Source organism: Sus scrofa, chromosome 9, assembly GCF_054392235.1.
Source record: "Sus scrofa isolate SSC_HxYL_T2T_F1_AM1 chromosome 9, Sscrofa_HxYL_maternal_Yorkshire_Landrace_v2.0, whole genome shotgun sequence".
NCBI lineage: Eukaryota > Metazoa > Chordata > Mammalia > Artiodactyla > Suidae > Sus > Sus scrofa.
In genome coordinates this window covers 76,082,980-76,105,925 of record NC_139391.1, presented here as the reverse complement: position 1 = coordinate 76,105,925, position 22,946 = coordinate 76,082,980, and the positions used below count along the sequence as shown (strand labels likewise).

Sequence of the window (22,946 nt, the reverse complement as noted above, 5' to 3'; positions counted from 1 at the left end):
CATTTACCATCTTACCATTAATCAAAAACACTGAGCAGAGGACTCACCAGCTCTTTTCCTGCAGCTACTCATGGAGGAAGGCTCTTCGAGAGTAGAGAATGTCGAGGGTGTCCCCACACTCTTCAGCATAGGGGAAACGGACCAGCAAAGTTTAAAAATGATGTGAAAACCCAGCACCACTGAATTGCCCATGAGAGAGTCCATTTAGCCTCCCTCCAGTGCTCACCAGACTGGAATGTGATACCCAGGAGGGGGCATTTAGCTAGACCATGTAGGCAAAGTCCAGCTTCCTTAAGTGTTTCTCCATGCTGCTCACTAGCCATCCACTGGGGATATATTTTTTTGGCATCCGTAAAACTATAGCCTCCGTTTTGTGCTTCCATATCACGTTCTCCCTTCCTCCCCAGTTCACATCAGTATCACCATTATTCATTGCCTTTATTAAGGGCCCACCTGTAAGTGTTTGGCTATTCATGTACAAGAGTGGACCAATTGCCACTCCTGCTTTAATATGAGAGGAAACTGCTCCCTCTGCATCCCTGTCCCCAAATGTCTTCACCACACACTCACTCATAACTCACTATTTTCAGCCAAGAGAGAGCTAGTTAATAAGCACATGTTACTGGAAATTTGGAGCATGATAAAGCCATTTCAGTCCAGGTTTTTCTACCGATTCTTTGGGATCGGGGGATTCAGAAGAAGGCACTTGGAGCATGTTTATACCTGGGGGAGGAGCAGATGGTTTGTTGGGGGAAGGCTGAGACAAAGATCTGGAACAAGGAGTGGGCCTAGAATACACTGTGGGAGGATTAGGGGAAGGGGTACATCTTCAAAGTCGTGTTTCTTTCACCCAGACGCAGCCTGAGGCTGCCTTCCAGATATTTGCAATAGGATCCAGACAGTCATCCCCCAAATTGGGCTCAACTAGAAAAGACATTAAAAATAAAGTCAGTGTGAGTGACAGCATTTCTTGAGGCAAAATCTCCCACACCAGTTGGGCGAATGTATGTCCTCGTTAACTGAGGCCAAACATTTCTCAGTGCTGCATGGCATCAAGGCCTGGGTGCCACTATGGAGGGACAGTTCTCAGGTCTGAGCCCAGTGGTCAGTCTATACTTCCCAGTGTGCAACTGGGAGACAACCGGGAAGGAGAGGAAGCCCGACAGGGCACCCTCTGCTGGCTTGACTTCACGCTCCCAAGACCAGGCATCAGGACTGAAAAGAGGGTAAAGCAAAACCAACGAGGAGAAAATACTTTTCTCCTTTTTTTTTTCTACTGTACAGCATGGTGACCCAGTTACACATACATGTATTCATTCTTTTTTCTCACATTATAATGCTCCATCATAAGTGACTAGGCAGAGTTCCCAGTACTACACAGCAGGATTTCATTGCTGATCCATTCCAAAGGCAATAGTCTGCATCTATTAACCCCAAGCTCCCAATCCATCCCACTCCCTCCCCCTCTCCCTTGGCAACCACAGGTCTGTTCTCCAGGTCGATTACTTTTTTTTTTCTATTGATAGGTTCCTTTATGCCATATATTAGATTCCAGATATAAGTGATATCATATGGTATTTGTCTTTCTCTTTCTGACTTACTTAACTCAGGATGAGAGTCTCTAGTTCCATCCATGTCGCTGCAAATAGCATTATTTTGTTCTTTTTGATGGCTGAATAGTATTCTAATGTGTATAAACACCACGTATTCCTAATCCAATCATCTGTCAATGGACATTTGGGTTGTTTCCATGTCTTGGCTATTGTGAATAGAGCTGCAATGAACATGCATGTGCATGTGTCTTTTTCAAGGAAAGTTTTGTCTGGGTATATGCCCAAGAGTGGGATTGTTGGGTCAGATAATAGGTCTATGTATAGTTTTCTAAGGTACCTCCATACTGTTCTCCATAGTGGTTGTACCAATTGACATTCCCACCAACAGTGTAGGAGGGTTCCCTTTTCTCCACACCCCCTCCAGCATTTGTTATTTGTGGACTTATTAATGATGGCCATTCTGACTGGTGTGAGGTGGTATCTCGTGGTAGTTTTGATTTGCATTTCTCTAATAATCAGTGATGTTGAGCATTTTTTCATGTGTTTGTTGGCCATCTGTACATCTTCTTTGGAGAAATGTCTCTTCATGTCTTTTGCCCATTTTTCCATTGGGTTGTTGGCTTTTCTGCTATTGAGTTGTATAAGTTGTTGGTATATTTTAGAGATTAAGCCCTAAGGAGAAAAGACTTTCGGTTGAACTGTCCTTAGGTTGTCTGCAGTCTCATAATAGATTTCCCATGGCAAAGCACTGGGTCATAATGCTCTCTCTTCGAATTGGTCTCCTAGTCCTCTCGGACCACCTTCGTTGGGGGTGGATGGCAATGCCATCTTAACCCTGATTTCCTAATGGCACACTTCCTGGTATTGCTCTTGTGTGAAATGATGGTTTTCTCTTTGGCTGAGTTCCCAAAGAGCCGGAAATGCTGCTGTCTGACTTCTTGAACTAACGAGTTCACTGTTGGGACAGCACAAATAAAGACGGGCGCTTGAGACATCTTGGCTAACTTTCCAAGCGTGGTGTTTATGAGAGCGCCTTAAGCAGTGATCAGAGAAAGACAGCAGAGAGTTATAAAAAGAACTATGTGTAGTCACTGGGGCACAGAGATGGGAAAAGCTTAAGGAATCTTACTGAGGGGGTCCCTAAACAACATTCCTAAACTTCAAATGCACAAAGACACTTAAATAAATTGATGTTTTAAAGTCAAAGGGAAACCAAACAGAAACTAATATGGGAAAGTGTTTGAATGAGGAGGTGCTGTACCTGACTTGCAGAAATGACTTTCAAGATCCTAAAGATGGGAAGCCTGGGAATTGCTCTTTTTAAGATTTTAAAATTTTCATCTTGCTGTTCTTGTAAAGGGAAAACAAGTCTGTCCTTGGGAGAACTTGTAAGACAGCCTTCTCTTTAAAAAAGATGCTCTGAAAACAGTTAAGTGCCACAAAACTTTGAAAGAACTAAGATCAACTTGGTGTTTGACAAAGCTAATATAAGAATGGTAATCAATCCCTTGGTGATGGAAATTTTAAATTTAAAATAAGCTTCAACAAAGCCTTTGAACCTTCAAACATTTTATCCTTAAGAAATTAATGGGTCCCTGAAGAAGTCACATTTCCTTTTCTGTTTCTGTAATATATACTTCAATTACATTAATCAACAATGCAGCAAAATAACTGACACCAACCAACTTCCAAGTCACATTTCCAAATGCTTCTTTTCTTCAGCAGAGACTTTGCATTTGAAGATAGCTAATTGAGGTTTATATAAGCATGAATAAATATTTGGTGAAGCTGAATTTTCCCATCCTGTTGTCACCCTTTGCTCACCCCAGAATGGTTTCCCATCCTTTTTTTCCTTCTTCTGTCATTTCTGTTGAGTGTGATAAACTAGCTTGCTGAAGGAGAGATTATGTTAAAATCTTCCTTCTGCAGTATCTACAAAGATGCTGAAGCACCCATCAAATATGCCTTCTTTTAAAGCAAGCTGGAATGTGTGAGTCATTTTGTTATTCCCCATTGAAAAGTAAGCTGAGGTCTCTCCAGTTCCCCGTGTCCTCCTCTGCTCTGGACGAAACAGTGACAACAAAACAAGTTTCATGACATTCATCTTTTTAGATGTGATTTCCATTGAATATTGGATCTTGCTTTTATTGTATCTACCCTCAAATCTATCCCTAGTACAGTTTTGGTTTCACTTAACTTTCCTCAGAGAACATGACTCATGGGACCCTGTTTTTTCAATTTTGGCTTTCTCTCTCTTTCAGTCTCAGAAATGACAACCTTAATAAATGCGCCAAATGTTCATTTTCCTAGTGTAGTATGTACACTATCGTGTACACATATACAAAAAGCACTTTCATTTTCCATTTGGGTACTTGCCTTTCTCTCTGAGAATGACCTATATCCGTTTAGTGAGAGGTCCTGTCTCCTTTTTGCCAATGGCTTGTAAAAAGACTGATCTGGACACTGGTCCACAGAGGTGGCCAGTCTTGCTTTGGAGCCCTCTCAGCCCCTGTTGGACATGTCTACATTTACCATCTCTTCTCTGCAGGGCATAGACATTGAGTCTTTTGCTCTGAGACCCTGGCCTTACACATCATCTTAGAAAACAATCTGATAAATTTCCCCCTCTCTAGGTGAACCAAGGACTTTGAATTTTAATGGGGGAAACTCCTGAGGTGGAGGGAAATTAGTTTCTAAGAGGAATTACCTGCCCAGGGCAGTGTAAGAGATTTTTTTTTTTTTTTTTTGAAATAGAAGTAGACCTTTGAGCTTAAACCCATACATTCACAACACTTATCCTTTGTAAAAACCATTATGGATTATCAACTATTGCAAAACCCCCATAACTTATAGTTCAGTATACTTCAGCAAAGTTCCATGTAATGAGAGATCTGATCCATGGTTGATATTTCAGTGGTTACTTTGTTTTCAAATCTGCTAGCCCGTAAAGGGAAAATCAGGACATTTCATACCACACAAACTAACACGTGTACAAGCGGTTTGGTTTTCGCTTTCCATGTGGGTGTTTTAGTCAAACAGCTGGAGACATGGAAAATCGGGATTTAGTTGTCAAGGCTGGCCTCTCCACAGTCTTATCTTGCTTTTTTCTTTGCTTTGCTGGAATTGAGAGACTTGAATCTACTCCCTCTAGCTCCTGGAAGGGAGAAGGGCTTTACATGTGCCCTTTTTTGCATGCCTTGAATATCACTTTTGTTGTTGCATACATGTTACTGGTTACTTCATTCTATTTAATAAGACTGGCAATATACTGTAAATAGATCAAGTTGGATGAGACCCTCTGTCCACACAGTTACACACGGAGATTGTTTTAGGTCCAGATCTTCACCAGAATTGGAAACTGGAATTTATCATATGGAATCCTACTGAGAAAGGTTCAGACCATCCTTGGCATTTGCCTATCAAGGAAGGAAATGCTGCACATTTACCTACTCAACTTGGCCACAAGCAAAGCTCAACATTTCCACAATCTCTGAGAAAATGAGATGTTACATGTTCTTAGCAGGAGCTGACAATTAGGCCGAGTGAACAATCCTGCTAGGTGGGGGAGTGGTGTTCCCGCTGCTTCGCCACAGGCCTCAGGTGCTGGGGTGAGTGTGAGGCCCAGGGCCAAATGCTTTCAACCACCCAAGAAGCCAAGGATCCTCAAATCTGCAACCCTGCACTACAGCTATTCTGTTTATTATCATGGAGATCACCCTGCTCCTTCCAACTATTTCCTCTGGCTCGATAAGGATTTTGTGAAGTGCCAGGGGAGATATAATTCATTAGAATCAAGTAATGATTTGTAATATTTAAACTATTCCATTAAACCAGGAAGCAGGTCAGAAACTAACCTTTAAATACAGCCAAGGGAGAAAGTCAGCCCAGCAGCTTAAAATATATATCTTTTACAGGAAGCATGGAGTGTATAATTAGCTGTAATTTCTGCAACTGTAGTCAGGAAGCTTTATTTTTTTGGCTGATAGACAGTGTTATCTTCTGATGGCCTGGGAAACCAGATCCTTCAGTGACATTTCTGGCTCTCACACAGACCCTCGTGGGTGGCTTTTGGGGGAAAATTAGGCAAATGAGCAAAGGAAAAGAATGAAATGGGGGGGGTGGACAGGAGCTGGAGACGTTACAGGGAAGGATCTGGGTGATGGCCTCTTTGATGCTTCTGTAAGGAGAAGCTGAATTTTATGAATTATATCTAAACATACTCTGATTTCCACTGTGATCACATCCCCAAAATGTTTTCACGGCTTAATAAATTGGGCAAAAGCGATGTGCCTTGGCTCCCGGTGGTAGTCATGGAGGAAGTTAAATGTGCTACTGTTAGAGGATCACTTTTATTTTTGGCTGTTTCAATGAGCAAAGACTTTTTTTTTTTCCTAGTGGGCAAGTCTCAGTCTGGTAGAGGCATTAAAAATTAGTAAAGGTGGAACAGCTTTGAAACATTTGATCTCTTCTCAAGGAAGCTGAGCAGAGGGGTGGGAAGTCCCTCAGGAGGACTTGCTGTGTGGAAGCATATACACCAACAATGAGATTTCTTCAGTACCTCCTGTGGCCTCGAATTCTCCCATCTAGTCAGGCACCAAAGGGTAAAAAAATCTGGCTCTCCTTTCTGACATTTGATCTAAATATCCTGAAGTCTCAGGGGAGGCCATAGAGGCTGAGGTGGTGGCGGTGGGGTCAGGGGTGGAGGGCTGTAGAGCAAAACCAGCAACATAGTAGTAAATAAATTTGATTTTTGTCAGGTCTAGCCAAGGTTGATTTGGTTTGCTGGGAAGTGAGCGCTCTTGCTTTTGTTTTCCTGGAGACTGTCAAATCCTGCCTCACCTTGCCCTCAGAACCACACTGATCAATTAATCGTCCAACAAACAGTTGAATTAACAGAAATCTACACTGTCCTTAACAGTGACAGTGAGCATGTAAAAAAAAAATTCTCTCTCCCAGTTATTTATCAGGATTCTGCAGTATATTAAACCTCTTTCCTAATTATTTATAAAAAAAAAATTCTGTAGTCCATTTGGGAAAGAAGAGATGTGATTTTTAAAGGATTTAATCTTTTAAAATAGTGTATGCATAGGCCAGCACCAGAAAAGCCCAGATACCACTTCTCTCTTCTGCTTCCTGGGATGAGCTCCCTTTGATGGGGATCACGTTCAGATGTGTATTATACTGATATTCCCCAGATAACACATCTTGAATTACAAACTCAGGCATCTTCCAGGTACCGAGAAGGAGAGGATAAAGCAAGAAGGTGAACAAACACTCATTAGATGAGAAATGGAAAAGCAAAGGGGCATCTTTCCAGGGACCTCTATCACCAGCGTTTATCTGACAACAGCCACAGTATACAAATAATTGCTTCCAAGCCCTGACTTGGTCAGATAAATCTGCTCACTGCCTTGCAGAAACAGCCCAAGACGAGAGCAGTTCTCTGAAGGCTTGCCTCTCTTCTCTGATGTAACAGTTCTGTGCTGTCCTCCAGAGCAGAGCAGCATTGTCCCAGCTATGAATAAATCATTCACCCTAGTTTATTAATAAGGCAAAGCTAACCATACTCCCAACCTGGCCCTACTCTTCCTCTCCAGCAGCGCCTCCAAAACAAGTGTCAGGGCTTTCTGTGCAGAGAAAGGCTGTATGCCTCAAGGATGCCTCTTGCAGGACCCAGGGTGTGAAGCATCAGCCAGCTGTCATCAGATGAGTCCTAACTCTGAAGCCTCCCAGGTTTGCACCTGATGAGAGAGTCAGCTTTAAAGAGAGGCAGTTACCCGGGGACATCCCTGCTTCCCTGGGACAGGAAGTGATGCAGCATCACGGGAGGGAGTCTGGGTAAGGAGGCAGAGCAGAGGAACAGCTTGCCTTGGGCTCATTTTTTTTAAAAAAAGAAATCACTGAGTTTTCAAGAAATTTGCTTGAGAAATAATAGTTTAACGTCATACCCTCTTATGTGACCTCACATATACCCTCACCCTTGAAACAGGTGGAAAGGTTATAATCTTTCTTTTAAGAAATCTTATCAATGTATGAGATACTCTGCTATGCCATCAGTTCTGTACTATTTGATGAATTATATTTCTTACTGTACTAAGGCCTCTTTGGGAGGCAAATGGCAGAAACCCTACTTAATAAATTTAAGCAATAAAAAAGGGGAGAAGTTGTTGACTTGGGATAATGAGAACCTAAGGACATGGGTGGACTTTCTTCATGGAGTCCAGGAGTTCAGAGAATGTTATCAGATTGTTTTCTGTCTCCCTACAGCCTTCATTTTCAGGCAGTTTTCACATGGTGACTTCCACTGGGAGGCTGTTGAGGCTTTTGGACACCCAGCTGCCCTCTGGATTAGCTGAGGAAAGTTCATTTCCATAGGAACTCTGACGAGAAGCTCATTCTTAGGGACTTCTGGGCATCCCAGCCTGCTCTTCTGTGAGTCTGTCCACTAAGCAAATAATAAACCATTTACCCAGGGCTCCACCTGGAATCTTAGAGCCATTCCTAGTTCCTCTCTTTCCTTTCCTCCATACTTCAATCCACCAGCAAGTGAGCATCAACTTTATCTTCAAAATGTATTTGGGTCCAACCCCTTGTCGCCATTTCTGTTACTACCACCCTTGTCTAAACCACCAGCATCTCTTATATAGATGAGTGAAGAAGTTTCAGAGAAGTGACTTGTCTTGCTACTAACACTCTTGCTCCCTTAAAATCCCCTTTCCATGCTTAATGATAGCAATTGATTTCCAGTGCCCATAAGTTGGGACCATATCCCCATCTGCTTTAAATCTTCTCAATTTTTTTCCTTACTGTTCTGAGGGCTAGAATTCTGTAATCAAAGTGTTGGCAAGGGTTCGTTCCCTCTGGAAACTCTAAGGGAGAATTGCTTCATACCTCTCTTCTAGCTTCTTGAAGATGCCAGCAATCCTTGGTCTTCCTTGGCTTACAGCATCTGCCTCTACCATCCTATGGGCTTCTTCCCATGTGTCGCTATGTCCCAGTCTTCCTCTTACTGTCAAAATATGAACCATTGGTTTAAGGTCCACGCTAAGCCAGTATGACCTCATTTTAACTTGATTCCATCCACAGTGACTCTATTTCCAAATGAGGTCATATTCACAGGAACCAGGAGAAAAGATCCAAATGTGTCTTTTGTGGAGACAGAGTTCAGTTCAGTATGGTATACCCTCCAGTCTCTCCAGAACTCACATCTCTTCCATAATCAAAATGCATTTGTCTCCTCTCAGATCCTTAGATATCTTAACTTATTCCAGCATCAACTCATCTTCTAAATCATCTAAATCAGGTAAGAGTGAGACTCGGTATGGTCCATACCGAAGCAAAATTTCTATCTGTGGATCTGTGAAACCTAGAAAGCAAATTGTATGCTTCCAAAATACAGCAATGGGACAGGCGTGTGATAAGCACTCCTATTCCCAAAGGTAGAAACTGGAAGGGCAAAATGGAACACAGGTCCCAGACAAGTCTTAAAACTCAGCAAGGAAAATTCCAGTAGGGTTTCAAGGGCCAAAATCCTCTGTGGCTGCATGCTCTGTGTGCCGGGCCAGCTGGACCTGGGGACCCGAAACTTCAAGGAGTTGTAGGAGGGCCTGGCTCCCTTCGAGATGAAGCTGAAGGGAGGAAAAAATGGAAACTATCTGGAAACAACTACTTGTTTTTACCTGTTGCCGAGGATGAAACCCGAGGAGAGTCCTTTGCATTGGCCCTAACCACACTGTAGCAGCCAACACTCTGGCAGCCCCAGAGCTACCCTTGAAGCCGGGAGAAGGGAAGGGAGGGGAAAGCCTTGTAAGCCAGTAAATTGTATATGATTGAGATTAAGGGATAAACAGGGCTGACTTCATGGATGTATAACCTGTATAAGGCCCCATACTTAGAAGAGCCCCACAATCGAGTTAATGCTCTTCTGTCACCATCTTGAAATTCTTAATATTTGAACAAGGGGTCCCATATTTTAATTTTACACTGGGCCTCCAAAATTAGGTTCTGAGTGTAATCACTACCTACCACTTAATTATGACCAACTTTGTATATACATAAGCCAAAAAAAAATGAGAATTTGTATCAAATTATTGACACAGTTATTTCTGGGAAGAAGGTAATTTTGTTTCCTTCCTTTCCCTCATCTATATTTTCTAATTTTCTATAAGGAATATGCATTCCTTACCTAAGAAAAATTTGTTTTTTAAACTTTATGAATTACTGATATGCAGAGATAAATTTCATGAAGTAACCTTTCTATTTGGAACCCAACCAGAATGAGTTCCAGAGGCCTTATTTTGCATGTAGAGTTTATTGGGAAGAGACACCAGAGGGGAGGAAGCTGAGCCAGGCAAGAAAATTCCCAATGGAAGCAGCAGATGGATGGAGGGTCATCAGAGATGATGCCTACAAGTCCCTTAAGCCGTCCCCATATATTCCTCCCTGAGGAAAGGAAAGAGGAACATACCTCCAGCCCTCACAGTCTGTTCTTTCATGGAGACCTAACTACTGATTTCTGTTTCTGTCCCCAGTTGCAAATATGTTGCAGAAGAAACATTTATGGGTCCAATAGCTGTTGCACCCAGTGCTTCTCAACATACCATGTCCTTAATTTGGAACCATTTCCCATTTTCCACCGCAAATGCCAAACTTAACTCTGCTCTTCTCAACCCTGAGCAAACGCTCACTCTTTTAACTACCCCAAGAAAATGAATGGAATTTGGGAGGAATTCCACAGCCTTGCCTTCAAGATTTTCTCAGCTTTAAAGTGTCTCCCTCTCCTCTGACTTGTATTTCTTAACTTTCAAATGGATAAGGTCTTGTTTCCCCTTTCATACAATGACGTAATGCCATCTTTCCCTGGAGGACACTTTCAGGATTAGAAACCCAAGATCACTCTCATCCATTTCATTGTCAAGCAGTGTCTTTCAGAGTTTAAAAAGCTCCCTATTCATGCATGAGTATAATAACTTTCTGTGCTTTGGGGGTAACTGGTGCTGCTTATATGCTAATTAACATACTTTCATCTATTTAAGGATTAGCTCTTTTCATCTGCCTAGTTCAGAGCTCACTTTCCCTATCTTTTGTTTTTGGTGTTACCTGGGCTAATTAGGGTAGCCAGACTCCAAAGATAGCCACCAAGGAGCCACACCTCTGAGAATTCATGGCTTTGTGGAGTCCCTGACTTTTGCATCTGGACTGGCCCTGTGAGCCACTTCAACCACTAAAACATGACATCAGTGATGCTGTGCTAGTCTGGGCCTAAACCTTCAGAAGACCTGGCAGCTTTTGCTTTTGCACTTGAGATTTAGATTTAAGAAGTGCATTTAAAGAAGCTCAAGTTAGCCCCATACTGAGACCACACTGAGATAGAAAGAAAGATACCTCAGGCTTCCAGCCAGGCTTGCCAATACTTGCGGCAAGGGAATAGAGTCATCTTAGATGATCCAGCTTAGACCACCCTCTCTCACCACATAAGAGATTCTTAGAGAAGGACCCAGTCAACCCACTGGGGCTATTACAAGAGACAATGCAATTATTGTTTTAAGCTCCCAAGTTTGAGATGGTTTGTTAAGCATTAATATAACTAAGATACTCTCTTTACTCCTAGTAAGTACACACACACACACACACACACACACACACACACACACACACACACGCCTATCACCTCCATTGCCTGGGCTCTGCCAGGCAGCATCAGGCAGTTAACCTACTGGGTAAATGAATTCCAAGTGGATAGAATTCCGAAATGTATCTTTGCTTACACAGTTTGAATTTCTTTTGGGAAGTTCCTTCCCCTCCTCAATGGCATTTCTGTGGCCTTAATTTATATTAAAACTGCTTCAATATGGATGTGGTAGATAGTATGGTATAGTGGTCTAAAACACAGAACAATGTTTAAAATTAATGTGTTTTGATTGCTGTGAATGCCTTGGCTGATTCTGAGGTAATTCATAAATGACACGTTGGGACCATTCTTCCAAGGTTTCAGGCTGTTACATAAGTGTTTTATTTCTAGCAAAATTATTATTTCAGGCTTTTAAAGTAATAGTCTACAATGCATGCCATAGGCAAATGCCAATTTGAAGGATTGAGAGAAAAATATAACAAACTGCCATATTTGTTAGCATTTTGAGGTACTAAAATCTTTGTGGAATTTCAAAGACCATCCATTTCCTCAGGCCTACACACAGCAAGGTAACATTGTAAATCAGAATTTTCAGACTCTTGCCTATAGAAGTACTTCCAAGGAGTGTCCAGTGAGTCTCCAGTCCACTTCAGTGGACACTCCCACTTCTCCAACCATCTTTCCGCACACATCTGATGGTACTGCCCTAACCTCCCAGAACAGACATTTTCTTCTCAGCTGAGGCACCAGAACTCTCCACATGCCAAAGCATTCTGTGTTTCATTTTGTTACACATTCTGTTAGGTACACACATAGCTGTGCTCCTTGGGTGCAACGTTTTGCTAAGTCCCCCCCCCACCATATCTTCCAAATTTACTTACTGTTCTCTGCTTACCTTACAACTAACCTATAAATTCAATGAGCTCAGAGTGGGCTTGTCTTCACAGACCCTAAGTGACAGACACCGTTCTATTCTCAGAACTACTCCATTCCCCAAAACCCTGGAGTTTTAGTACCAGGGCATACTTTTCAAGCTTCCTCTTCCCTTGAGAAGAGGCTATCCCTCTTCTGATAGAATCTTCTAGCAGGTCTGTTCCACTAGCTCAGAATTGCCTAGCCAGTCTGTGTTGTGATCATGTACCAACTTATATTCAAAGTAGGTCTTCCGCCACATATACGCACAAAAAAAGTAAATAATTTCTTGAGACCCTGAATACCCGAAATGTAGACATTGTTTACTGACACTCCCCTAGTGAGGAATGCAAAGAACATGAAAGTGGGAGGCCAGAGGTTAATATGTATTCTTAAATCACTCACTCACTAGTTGGATAACTCAGGTAAGATAGTGAACCTCTCTCAGCCTCAATGCCTAGATAATTCCAGCAACACGAGCCCATAACTCTGCCTAATGAGAAGATTCTAGGAACACCCATCCTGGAGAGGGATGTTGACTCTCTCACATCCATCTTAGTGAGATTCCTTCTCACTGAGCATAACACATGGCATGAGAATACTGGGGGAACAGCTGGACAGCCTAGACTCAGAAGGTACATAAGGAGGCAGTAAAGAAACAAAATGCAAGTGCAGGACAAAGAACCTTGGCTTTCTTTTGTAAAACAAGATGCAGGGGGGCAAAAACAGACAAAGCGATATCTCACTGAAACAAATAAAAGATAATTTTTCCTGAACTTCCTAGTAGGCTAGTAGGCTTTTCTAGTAGGCTAAGCTAAGACTTTTTTAGGTTTAAGATGGAGAAAAGCTATTCCCTTAGATGGCAAGAAGTGAAGATATTCTCTCAAGACTAAAGAGTTTGTCTCCCTAAGGCCAGAAGGGCTCTATATAATAAAAATAGCAGCTAACACAGGGAGCATTTACTTCATGCAAGACATTGAGCTAAGCATTTTACATGTATTAGTACATTTAATCATAACATCAACCCAGTATCACCCCCTACTTAATTTGGAATATTTGCAGATATTTTCAGACTCCTCCATGTTGAGAAGCATTGTCTGGTACTGAAAGTCCCTACCATCTTGGGGGGTGTCCCTTATCACAGCTCTGACCAGCAATTCCTTTCCCCAGATTCCTTGAGATTATAAAATAGGTTGTATGTGGATATTAAATGAGTTAATATAGGTATGATGCTTAGGAAAGCTCCCTGCATATAGCAAGCACTAATGTTAGTATTAGCTATTATATTGCTGTTTTGGTTGTTGTCATCATAACAGGAAAAGCAGCAGAGCAGGGTAGAAGATAGACTATAGCGGAGAGATTTTGGGGGGTAATTGTCTCCAGTCTTGGATAATCAAAACCAGGCTTGCAAAGTGTAAGATCCAGGGGTCAGTAACTAATTTCATCTAGCAAGCCAGCGGAAGGAGCTTGGCAAACAGCCAAACTATGAGCCTTGCTTAAGCAGAAAATAAAATCATCAGGAAAAAATTTCTTTCAGTGAATCTTTATTAAAAAGCCATCCTGAGTATATAATAACTTTCCTATTCTTTCCTTCCTTTACATTGGTGTTTTGGGTGTCACCTGTTTTGATGCAGTCAAGCCATTAGACTTACCCAAGAACAGACTCACATCAAATAGACTGTGCTTCGGGAAAAGAAAGGGTAGGTCTGCATATGAGCAGGAAGAGAAGACAAGGTTGATGTGTGAAGGGGCAAAACAGTAAGGATAATCATCCTGTTTTGTTGCCCAGTTGCTCATAATGAGTCAGCAAGTAGGCAGTCATCTTTAACTGGTGACAGAGTGAAAAGGGAATGGTAATTCGGGGAGGCTGGAGTGCTAACACCTGTGTGAGGTAAGCACTGGGACTCGTTCCAGACACAACCACAAAGAGCTTTCAAGAGACAGAGACACAGAGACGCTAAGGCATCGCCGAGATAGCTTGTGAAATGACAGTTAAATCCACCCTAAGCCTTCACTGCTAAAACTAAGACTGACAGACAGGGTTCATTGGCATCAGCTACTTGAGAGCAAGAAATGTTAAAAATTTAAGGAACATGAGAACACAGAGCATGAGAGAAAAGCCACACTGGGTTTCATTGGTCAGTGTTGTGAAGAAATCTATTCACTCATTGAAACAGCTACCTTTCTATGTGTCCATCCAACTTCCCCATGTTGTGCATGATTTTACCTTCTGCACAGAAAACATTTCATTAGTTTTCATAACACTTTGAGAAGTAGGTGTTACTGCCATTAATTAACAGATAAAATTGAGGCTCTGAGAAGTAGTTACTTGCCTAAAGTCACATAAACTGTCCTAAGTACAATTTCTATACTCTTTCTAGAATTCTGCTGAAAACCAGAGCTTGGTTCTCTGAGACCTCTTTCAGCTCCAGAATTCCATGATTTTATGGATTCTGTGTTTCTGAAAGCATTCCTAGTCCTTGATGTTTTCCTCCCTCTCTCCTGAAGAGGTTTAAATCATCAGAGGCAGATGCCTTCCCCGCCAGCATGGGGGCCTGTTTTTCCCTTTCCCCACCACTTCTTATCCCTTTCTGCTTCAACGTGTGTAGAAGTCCAGCAGATGGGCCCTAAATGCCTCTTCTCATTAGATGTTTAGACTGAGAGAAAGTCTCTCAGAAAAGAGACTCAGAAAAGAACCTCAGAGGGTAAGTTAGCTTTGGGAAAGGATAATCCAGACAGATGCTAAAAAAGGCAGGGCTAACGAGGGACATCTAGACCTTGTGGCCTTTTCTGGGTGAATGGGGATTAGAGCAACCTGAACTTGCAAGTTCAGTGAGGTGATACTCCCTTTGGAACACCTAGGAAGAAGCCACCTCAGTACTTTCCACATCCAGCAGGTCCTTCACATAGAAGGCAGATGAGGTCTGGGCAGAACAAAACATGTTGCTTCTTGACTGAAGCATCTTTATGGGGGTTTAATAACTTTTAGGAAAATCCAGTATCCCAAGCACAGCCTCCAACATCCTCCAGAACCTTACTTCTTTTTGATTTGTTTGTTTTTTTCAGCCTCAACTCTCTCGACATGCTTATATTCTCATCGTGCTGGAGTTCCTGCTCTTTTCCTGACAAGTTATTGGCTGCCTGATGTGGGCCTTTCTCCATTGTGTGAGATACATCCAGCCAGGAAGATCCAGACCACAGTCATCTCCTCTGCAAGCACCTCAAATATCTGGATTCTACTTTGGGTAAGATCAGATACTTTGGATTATTATTCTATTTCTTTCTCTCCACCGTGAGTCTATAGCTTGTTTATTTTCTTGTCATGGTGCTGAGCTCAAAACAGGTGCTCAGTAAACATTTGAGGGAATGCATAAGTGTGAGAAAGAATTGGTCAAATGAAATAAAAGGAAGGAATCAGAGCATGGCCGTTTGTCTCCTTTGCACTTTGTCTTCTTTGCCTTTGTCCCCATCCCTTTGTTTTATTTTGCATTTGTTGTTCTACATTAGAATGAATTATTACTATTGGTTGGCTTATATTAGAATTTATTAGGCTCACATGTCCTGTGTCCAGTCTCTTGAGGTCCAACTTCTAAATGGTTTCCAGAGATCACTAGTCAATGGGGATAAAATATAAATGGTAGAATGCTTCAGAAAACCCCCCACACTCCAGCTGTGCCCATGGGACCACTTCCTTCCTTGCAACTGCACTTTCCTATAGCAGCTTTTACTTAATTAGTCCCCTGACTTTTACTTTTAGTGCCCCCCACATAGGATTACGCAGTGCACATTCACAGCCAGACCAGCTGAGGAAGACCATAAATGGTGAGATTTAGAGATTTAATAGTAAGCAGGGAATATCCTGACAGGCCAGAAAAGAATCACAGTGGGTAGTGGGCCCAACATGCACAGACAGGCACAACTCAGCAGGAGCCCTCATTTTACATGCAACCTACAAGCATAGCTGGGCCCATTACCAGGCAGACATGAAAATCAAATGTCATTTGTAGGGAACACAATGTTATCCCTTTGTTTAAAGAAAAGTATAGCTGGAGTAATGGAACGGACATTTGTTTGAGTCCAGGCTCTAGAACTTTCTCACTTTGAGTGAATCTTTTAAATTTTCCAGGTCTCAATTTCTTTATATGTATAATGGGTACATACCTCAAGGGTTGGCTGTGAAGACCATACGAGGTAATATGAGTAAAGTGTTTAGCACAGATTTTGGCAAAGAATGAATGAAGTATAAATTTTAGCCATCATCTTCATTATCATCAACATCATTGCATTGCTTAAAACTCAAGTGAGGGCAAGTAACACAAAGAAAAATTTTAAACTAGGAAAATATCCCTTGATCTATTTTTTTCAGGTTACTGAAAGCATAAGATTTTTCTTAAAATATGTTGAGAATTAATTAAACACATATCCCATATTTCACATTTGGGAGGCACTATTCACAAAACTGTGGCTACTGTGAAGAATAACTATTGTCCTAAAGCTGCTTGTCATTGTTCATGACAAATCACATGTTATGAAGGCAGCTGATATTTACACACTAGTCTCTTTTGCATCATCTCAGCTGGTCCAGCCATGAAAATGTCTTGCCTAATGCTGTATTGGGGGTAGCCAGTTAATGCAATTTAAACTAGAAGATCTAGAAGCTTTCCTATGGCAAAACTAAGTCATCTTATTTTTCTTGCACACGGCATTATAGACCACAGAATGGACCACAAGAAGGTGAGAAACTCATTTTACAACAAAGTGTGAATTATATGTATATTGTTACAAAGACTCTGGGCCACAATTTCTCTTGAATAGTGACTTCTGTGACGTCAAGGAGAAACAAGAAATCCTAAGAACTCTTCTACTTTCTCAGAAGTTTGGTGTCATGCTAACTTGAGTTTGAATCCCTCCTTCCGAGTATTAGTAGAAATTCCAGACAGCTTAGTTAACGGAGCTCAATGATATGACCTATCTTATAAGGCTATGGCAGTGAATGATTTGACATAGATAAAGTAATTATCACCATGCCTGGTGTATATGAGCTACTCAGCTCATTGTAGGATATATTTAACCCCACTCTCCCTTCTACATAAGAAAACAAGACAGAATGAGAGACAAGGAAAATTTTCCTTCTCAGGTGCAATTTGAAAAGGACCATTCATATAGGGAGAGGAGTCAAAATTGACTGCAGGGTTATTTTAGAACAGGACTTGGTTTCTCAGTTCAGAAAAAAAATGTATAAGAGCCATGTAGCTTATCTTGAGGTACATTTTTTTTGGATTTTCAAACATTTAAAAAATTCTGCTTTTACATTAAAAGCCAAGATTAGACTATTTTCTGAGTATGGCATTGGTTCACTGAGTTATGGAGGGGTCTCTGCTTAGTCTAGGGCTCAGTAAATATTAATGAAGGGCCTAGATACCAGATGATAACAGCAGCAGTGCTGGGGTAGTTCTCACGCCTTATGCTTGCGCCCAGAGGGGTTGGCTATGATTTCGTGTTTAAAGAACTGAGCTTCATGATACAATTTATCAGGCTGTGTAATGTATGTCTTCCTGCTACTGAACAATGAACTCTATGCAAACTCACAGCTATATACATACACACATATTTAAATCAGCAAAAACCAAATTGGTAAAATTTATACAACGGTTTATTTTGTGTCTTGAGTTCAGTTTTGCCACTGGAACTACATTTTTTTTTTTTTTTTACTTAATCTGATTATTTTGCCAATACCTAAAAAGCCTAGCTATTTTCTGATTTCCCCCATCTTACCTCAAGGTTTCTCAAGATTTTCAGTCACAGTAATTCCTTCTTCACTCCTGCCCCTATCCACACATGACAGTCTCAGTCTTCTGTTTTTCCCTCTGACTGTGGATATGTTTCTTTAGCAATGATCTAAGAACCTTTGAACCTGCATGCGTTTTCACAGCAAACACATTTACACATTACACAGACCTGAAGAGATATGTTGCCTACTGCTGGATAAGAGGTTGGGTACCATTTTTATACCAAATGGGGATGCGACACCCTGTGCCTTCATCTTGCAATCACAGTGCACTGGCTACAGGAACCATCTAGATGTTTGTCATCAAAACTCCAAAGCAAATCCCACATGTGAGCCTGCCTGGCTGCATACTACCCCAAGGTCACCATGCCCACACATCATTAACATGAAATCACAAAACGATAACTGAAAATCACAAACTTGAAATAACTCATTCACGATACTACTTTTTAGCAGAAAGTAATAATGAAAACTCAGGAACTGTAAAAGGACAATGAATTTGACAAAATAATCATCTGACTATAGCCTGACTTTGCCTTCTAAAAGTGTCTTACATAGTCATTAGATATTTTTTCTGTATCATAGAAAGCCAGAAAATAAATATAAAAACATCCTTATAAAAAAACCCACCATAATACATATTACTAGTATGACCTTCTAGAAGACAATATGAGAACTCATATCTGAATTGCAGATATTTATATTCTTCAGGTCAGTAAGGCTACTTCTAGAAATTTATCCTAAAGATGTCCTAAAAGTATGTGAAGATGTATCCACAAGTACTTTATAATAATAAAAAAGAAACCATATGATTAAGAAACCATTTGAGAGAATGCTGTAGAACGTATTTACAGGCATAGGAATTTGGATAAGATATGTTTCTAAATTTAAAAAAAAGATGTTTTTGAAAGAACATATGTAAGTTTCTTTGTCCTTGTGTATGTTTGTGTGTATACATGCATACCAAAAAATCTAGAAAGACGTTTTCCAAAGTATTAAATGAGTTATTACTGATGGTAAGATTAAAGGTTATTTTTACTTCTTTATATGTCTTTACATTGTACAAACTGCTTTGCAAGAGAATAAAAGTGAAACTATTTAAATTTGGGGAGGGAGAATAAAAGGCATAATGATAGGGGACATACGTTAATGTCACACTGAAATGTGTAAAAGTCCACCATCAAAATCTATACCACAGAATATCAGGCGCCAAGTACAGTTATTGAAAAGCCCCTCTGTGCTCACCCAAGCCCAGCAATGCAGTGAAGACTAGGGGAAATCAGGACTGAGGAAAAGACCTGGAGCTGTCCCAACAGTGTCACCATACACACAGCCTTGTCTCATTAGCGATTTATTATTTGCCACCCTCCCCCCCCCCCCCCCCGCCTTCCCCAGTATTCATAGGCAGCCTTCTGGCAATTGACGGTGTCTCTATTGCCAGGAAGATGAGCTGAGCTGTCAGGGGAGTGGAGGTGACAGTGAAGAGGGGTGTGTTCACAGCTGGTAACATCCAGAGAAGTGTGCCCACATGTAGCACACCCACCAAATCCAGAAATGCACTTGCTCATTAGGACCAACCAGGGGAAACATTCAATACAGGCTATTTAGCATCCACTGCAACCCATGAAACAGGGCATAGAAACAAAATCCAACCTTTAAAATTCTCTCCTTTCTTTCTTCTCTCTCCCTCCTCTCTCTCTCTTTCTCTCTTTCCCTCACTTTCTCCCTCCTTTTCCCATCTCTCTCAGATTTCAAACATGTCTTATAACCTGTCATATGGATCAAGCTATCCCTAAAAAGAGATGCTAAGCTTTTCTGAGTGACAGGCTGTTAAATTTAAATTTAAAAGCTATAAGACACATAAGTACTAGGGATGTAATGTACAACATGATAAATATAATTAACATTTCTGTACATTATATATGGAAGTTGCTAAGAAAGTAAATCCTAAGAGTTCTCATCATAAGGAAAAATATACCTTTTCTATTTCTTTAATTTTGTACCTATACGAGATGTAGATATTCACTAAACTTTCTGTGGTAATAATTTCACGAGATATATAGGACAGATTATTATGTTGTACATCTTAAGACTTATACAGTGCTGTGTGTCAAATATATCTCAATAAAACTGGAAGATAGATGATAGACAGATAGACAGACAGACAGACAGAGAGAAATGAAAACAAACAAAAAAAATTTCCTTTCCCTGCTGTATTCTGGTCCTAGAGGTGGAGTAAGTCCATTTTGCACACTCTTGGCCACAGGCATGACCAGCATCTAGTCCAGTCCTCCCAACACTTCTGTAAGCATCTCTAATCTGATGTGCTGCCTTATTTACAACACTGCCTTGAGCTCAGACACTCCACCAGGTACATGATGGGCCAGCTAATGCTGCACCCCAAGCAGAGACAGAGCATGCGGATTTTACTTCAAAGAACACATGGCTATGTACTGAAGAGAAAATGTTGTCATCCTGTTCAGGCCTGGATCCAGTCTGTGTTGAAGAACATGAAAGGAGCCCTGACGACAACAGTACATCACCATACTAACATATCCTAGTCAGGTACACTGCTATTTCTTGCCATTTTCTTCTTTTTCATATGAAGGTTGCTATCATTTCACACACATTTTGCAGTGATGAAGGTAATTCTGTTGCTACCCATCTGGGAGGGATGGGGGAGCAAGCGTTTTATAACTGGGCTTCAACAGCTTTGAATATACTTCCTCAGATCTCTCGCCATCATAACTCTCTCCTCTTTTCTTCTTAAAATATAAATATTATGTCTTTCTCTGTGACACACAAACACACAGAGTCTGGACAAATAGCCAGGGGGCTGGGAACTCCACTGCCCCATCCCCAACTGAATTTTAAAAATGAAATTAGGAAACTCAAACCAAGAATCTCTCAAAGCAGTTTGGAAGTAAGCCATCACCAGATTGATGGGATGTAGGTGAAGAAACAACTCACTCTAAATGTTAGAAACCAGAAGTCAGGGAGAGACCCTTCAACCCCAAGTCTCTGGAATTTCCATCACTCACTGATCCTGAGAAGTCCAGCCCATTCACCTTCAGACCTGGAATACAGTGGCAGTGCAGGGAAAGACCAGGGCTTGTAGTGCCTTAACATTTGTTACTGCTGTTGTTTATATGTTTTAAACAACATAGCTCTTAATGAGGTGATTTAGTGAAATGTTCATCTCCCTCTTTATTACTGCCGTGATACTCAGTGGTGAAAAGGAAACATTCAGATAGGCAGTAATGAAATATGCTGTTGGATTTTACAGACTGACTTTCCTCCTTTCAGAAGAGAATTTCTATTACTTTCACCTCTCAGGAGTATCGAAACATGTTTGAGAAATAAAAGGGTGGGAGAACAAATAGCATTTACCACCTACTAACTGGGCAATAGTAATTGGCACCATCATTCACAGATATTCATCTGCAGTGCTGAGCCCCACAGAAATGAGTGAGATTAGTTCCATTTCAGTTACAATAACAACAGGAACTGGGCCCACATGTTTGTGTCTTGGTAGAGGCAAGGGGCAGACTGCAAAGTAAGTCTAAATTCAACAGTCGGAGAGGAATGAAGGCCTCCTCTCCCAAATCACAATGAAATAATTCCCAGTGGCAGCTTGCTTTGGGTTCTGAGAGTTAGGAGGCAAATATGTTTGCAAAAAGAACCATAGGGAAGCAAAATGAAAATAAATTGCTCCAGTTCTAGGCATTCTTTGACTCTTTTGGGCATTGGCTCTTTTTTTTTTTTTTTTTTTTTTTTTTTACACCATCCTCAGAAGAATGGATGGTTCAGGAAACAAAACAAACAAAATAGGACATGTAAGAGGCCATGTCGATATGGCCCTGAGTGAAACAATTCAGATCTCCCAAACTTGTATCTATGGTGTAATAAAGGTTTTAGAATCTACCTTGCAATATTTCTAGTTCTTTTTCTCTAAAATTGGGTCAAAACACAAAGAACCCAAGTTGTAATAGAATTTTTAAAATTAGTACTACACTGGAAAATAGAAATCAATATTGGGAACTTTAAAAAAATGTCTGTTTAGCTTTTATGCCACCCTGAAAACAAGCAACTCTGAAGAGGTCTGTTGACTTGGATCTCATCTGAGAATTGAAATCCACCTTTCCTTACCTCGGCCAAGTTAGTCCTACTCTCCCTTCCACTCCCATTCAGGGGCCTTTTATGGTTTCCTCCCTCCTTTACATCCAAATGCAGAAGTGAAGTGTGAAAAGCTGTTTAAGTACTCTTAACATACCGAGAAAGGAAACTATCTGGCTATTTTTTATATTCCATGATATTAAAGTAATTCATCTGAGTTTGCACTAATGACAGTAAATCTCTCCTGCTGACAAGCTGTGGTCAATTATCCTTTCTACAGCCTTTTAAATCCAAAGCAGTAGGAAGTGCGTCAGTGTTGGAAACTTGTAGCTTGCTAATTCAAATAAAGCAGCCAGCCAGCTTGAGCAGCAATCTAGACAGTGCACCACCAGGCTGCGGGCCCCCAAACAGCTCTCCTCCGGGCTTGCAAATACTGGGACACTTCCGCTGGAATTTACATGTATGGAGGAAACGGTTTAAATAAAGTGGTGTGTTATTTATCCCTGTAATGAGTAGTTTAACAGCGACAATTAGGAAGGAAATTCTACAAGCTTGAACTCCAGTTACTTATTACTGCCACTGAAAGTCAATTAAAGTATCTAAGTAATTACAGGGATTGGGATCATCTGTCATCTGGCAAATCATATTAGAGGGAAGAGGCTCTCGGTTTGTTTTGAGTGTGTGATCTCGTCTCCATCATGCTGGTTAATTTTCAGACAAGGGAGTGTAAGGGGGGCTTGCCCCACACATCCGTGGATCTGTTCACTTGGGAGAGCAACAGAAATGTTCTCTGGATTTCCATCCAACCTCAGCAGCCATGCAAAGGAGCAGGAGTCGGCCAAGAGGTGGGTAGGCAGTGCCCACTCTCCCAAACAAGGCACCCAAGGACATTGTGCTTCAGCTCAAGAGCCTCTGGTGGCGCTTTGTTCCTTCTTGAGCTCCTGCT

General features: G+C 41.2%; 1 protein-coding gene across 14 annotated transcripts in view; it reads left to right on the top strand.

The window, feature by feature from the left end:
• The window catches only part of LOC146399988 (uncharacterized), a 460,667-nt gene that overhangs the window by 284,157 nt on the left and 153,564 nt on the right, over positions 1-22,946 (top strand). For all 14 annotated transcript variants that reach the window (XR_014815759.1, XR_014815764.1, XR_014815763.1 and 11 more), the window contains one exon: positions 15,163-15,341. Coding sequence is in view for 1 of the 14 variants with exons in the window: in XM_084977003.1 (XP_084833129.1) it covers positions 15,241-15,341 (101 nt within the window). In the remaining 13 variants the exon portion in view is untranslated. The remainder of the gene's footprint in view (positions 1-15,162; positions 15,342-22,946) is intronic.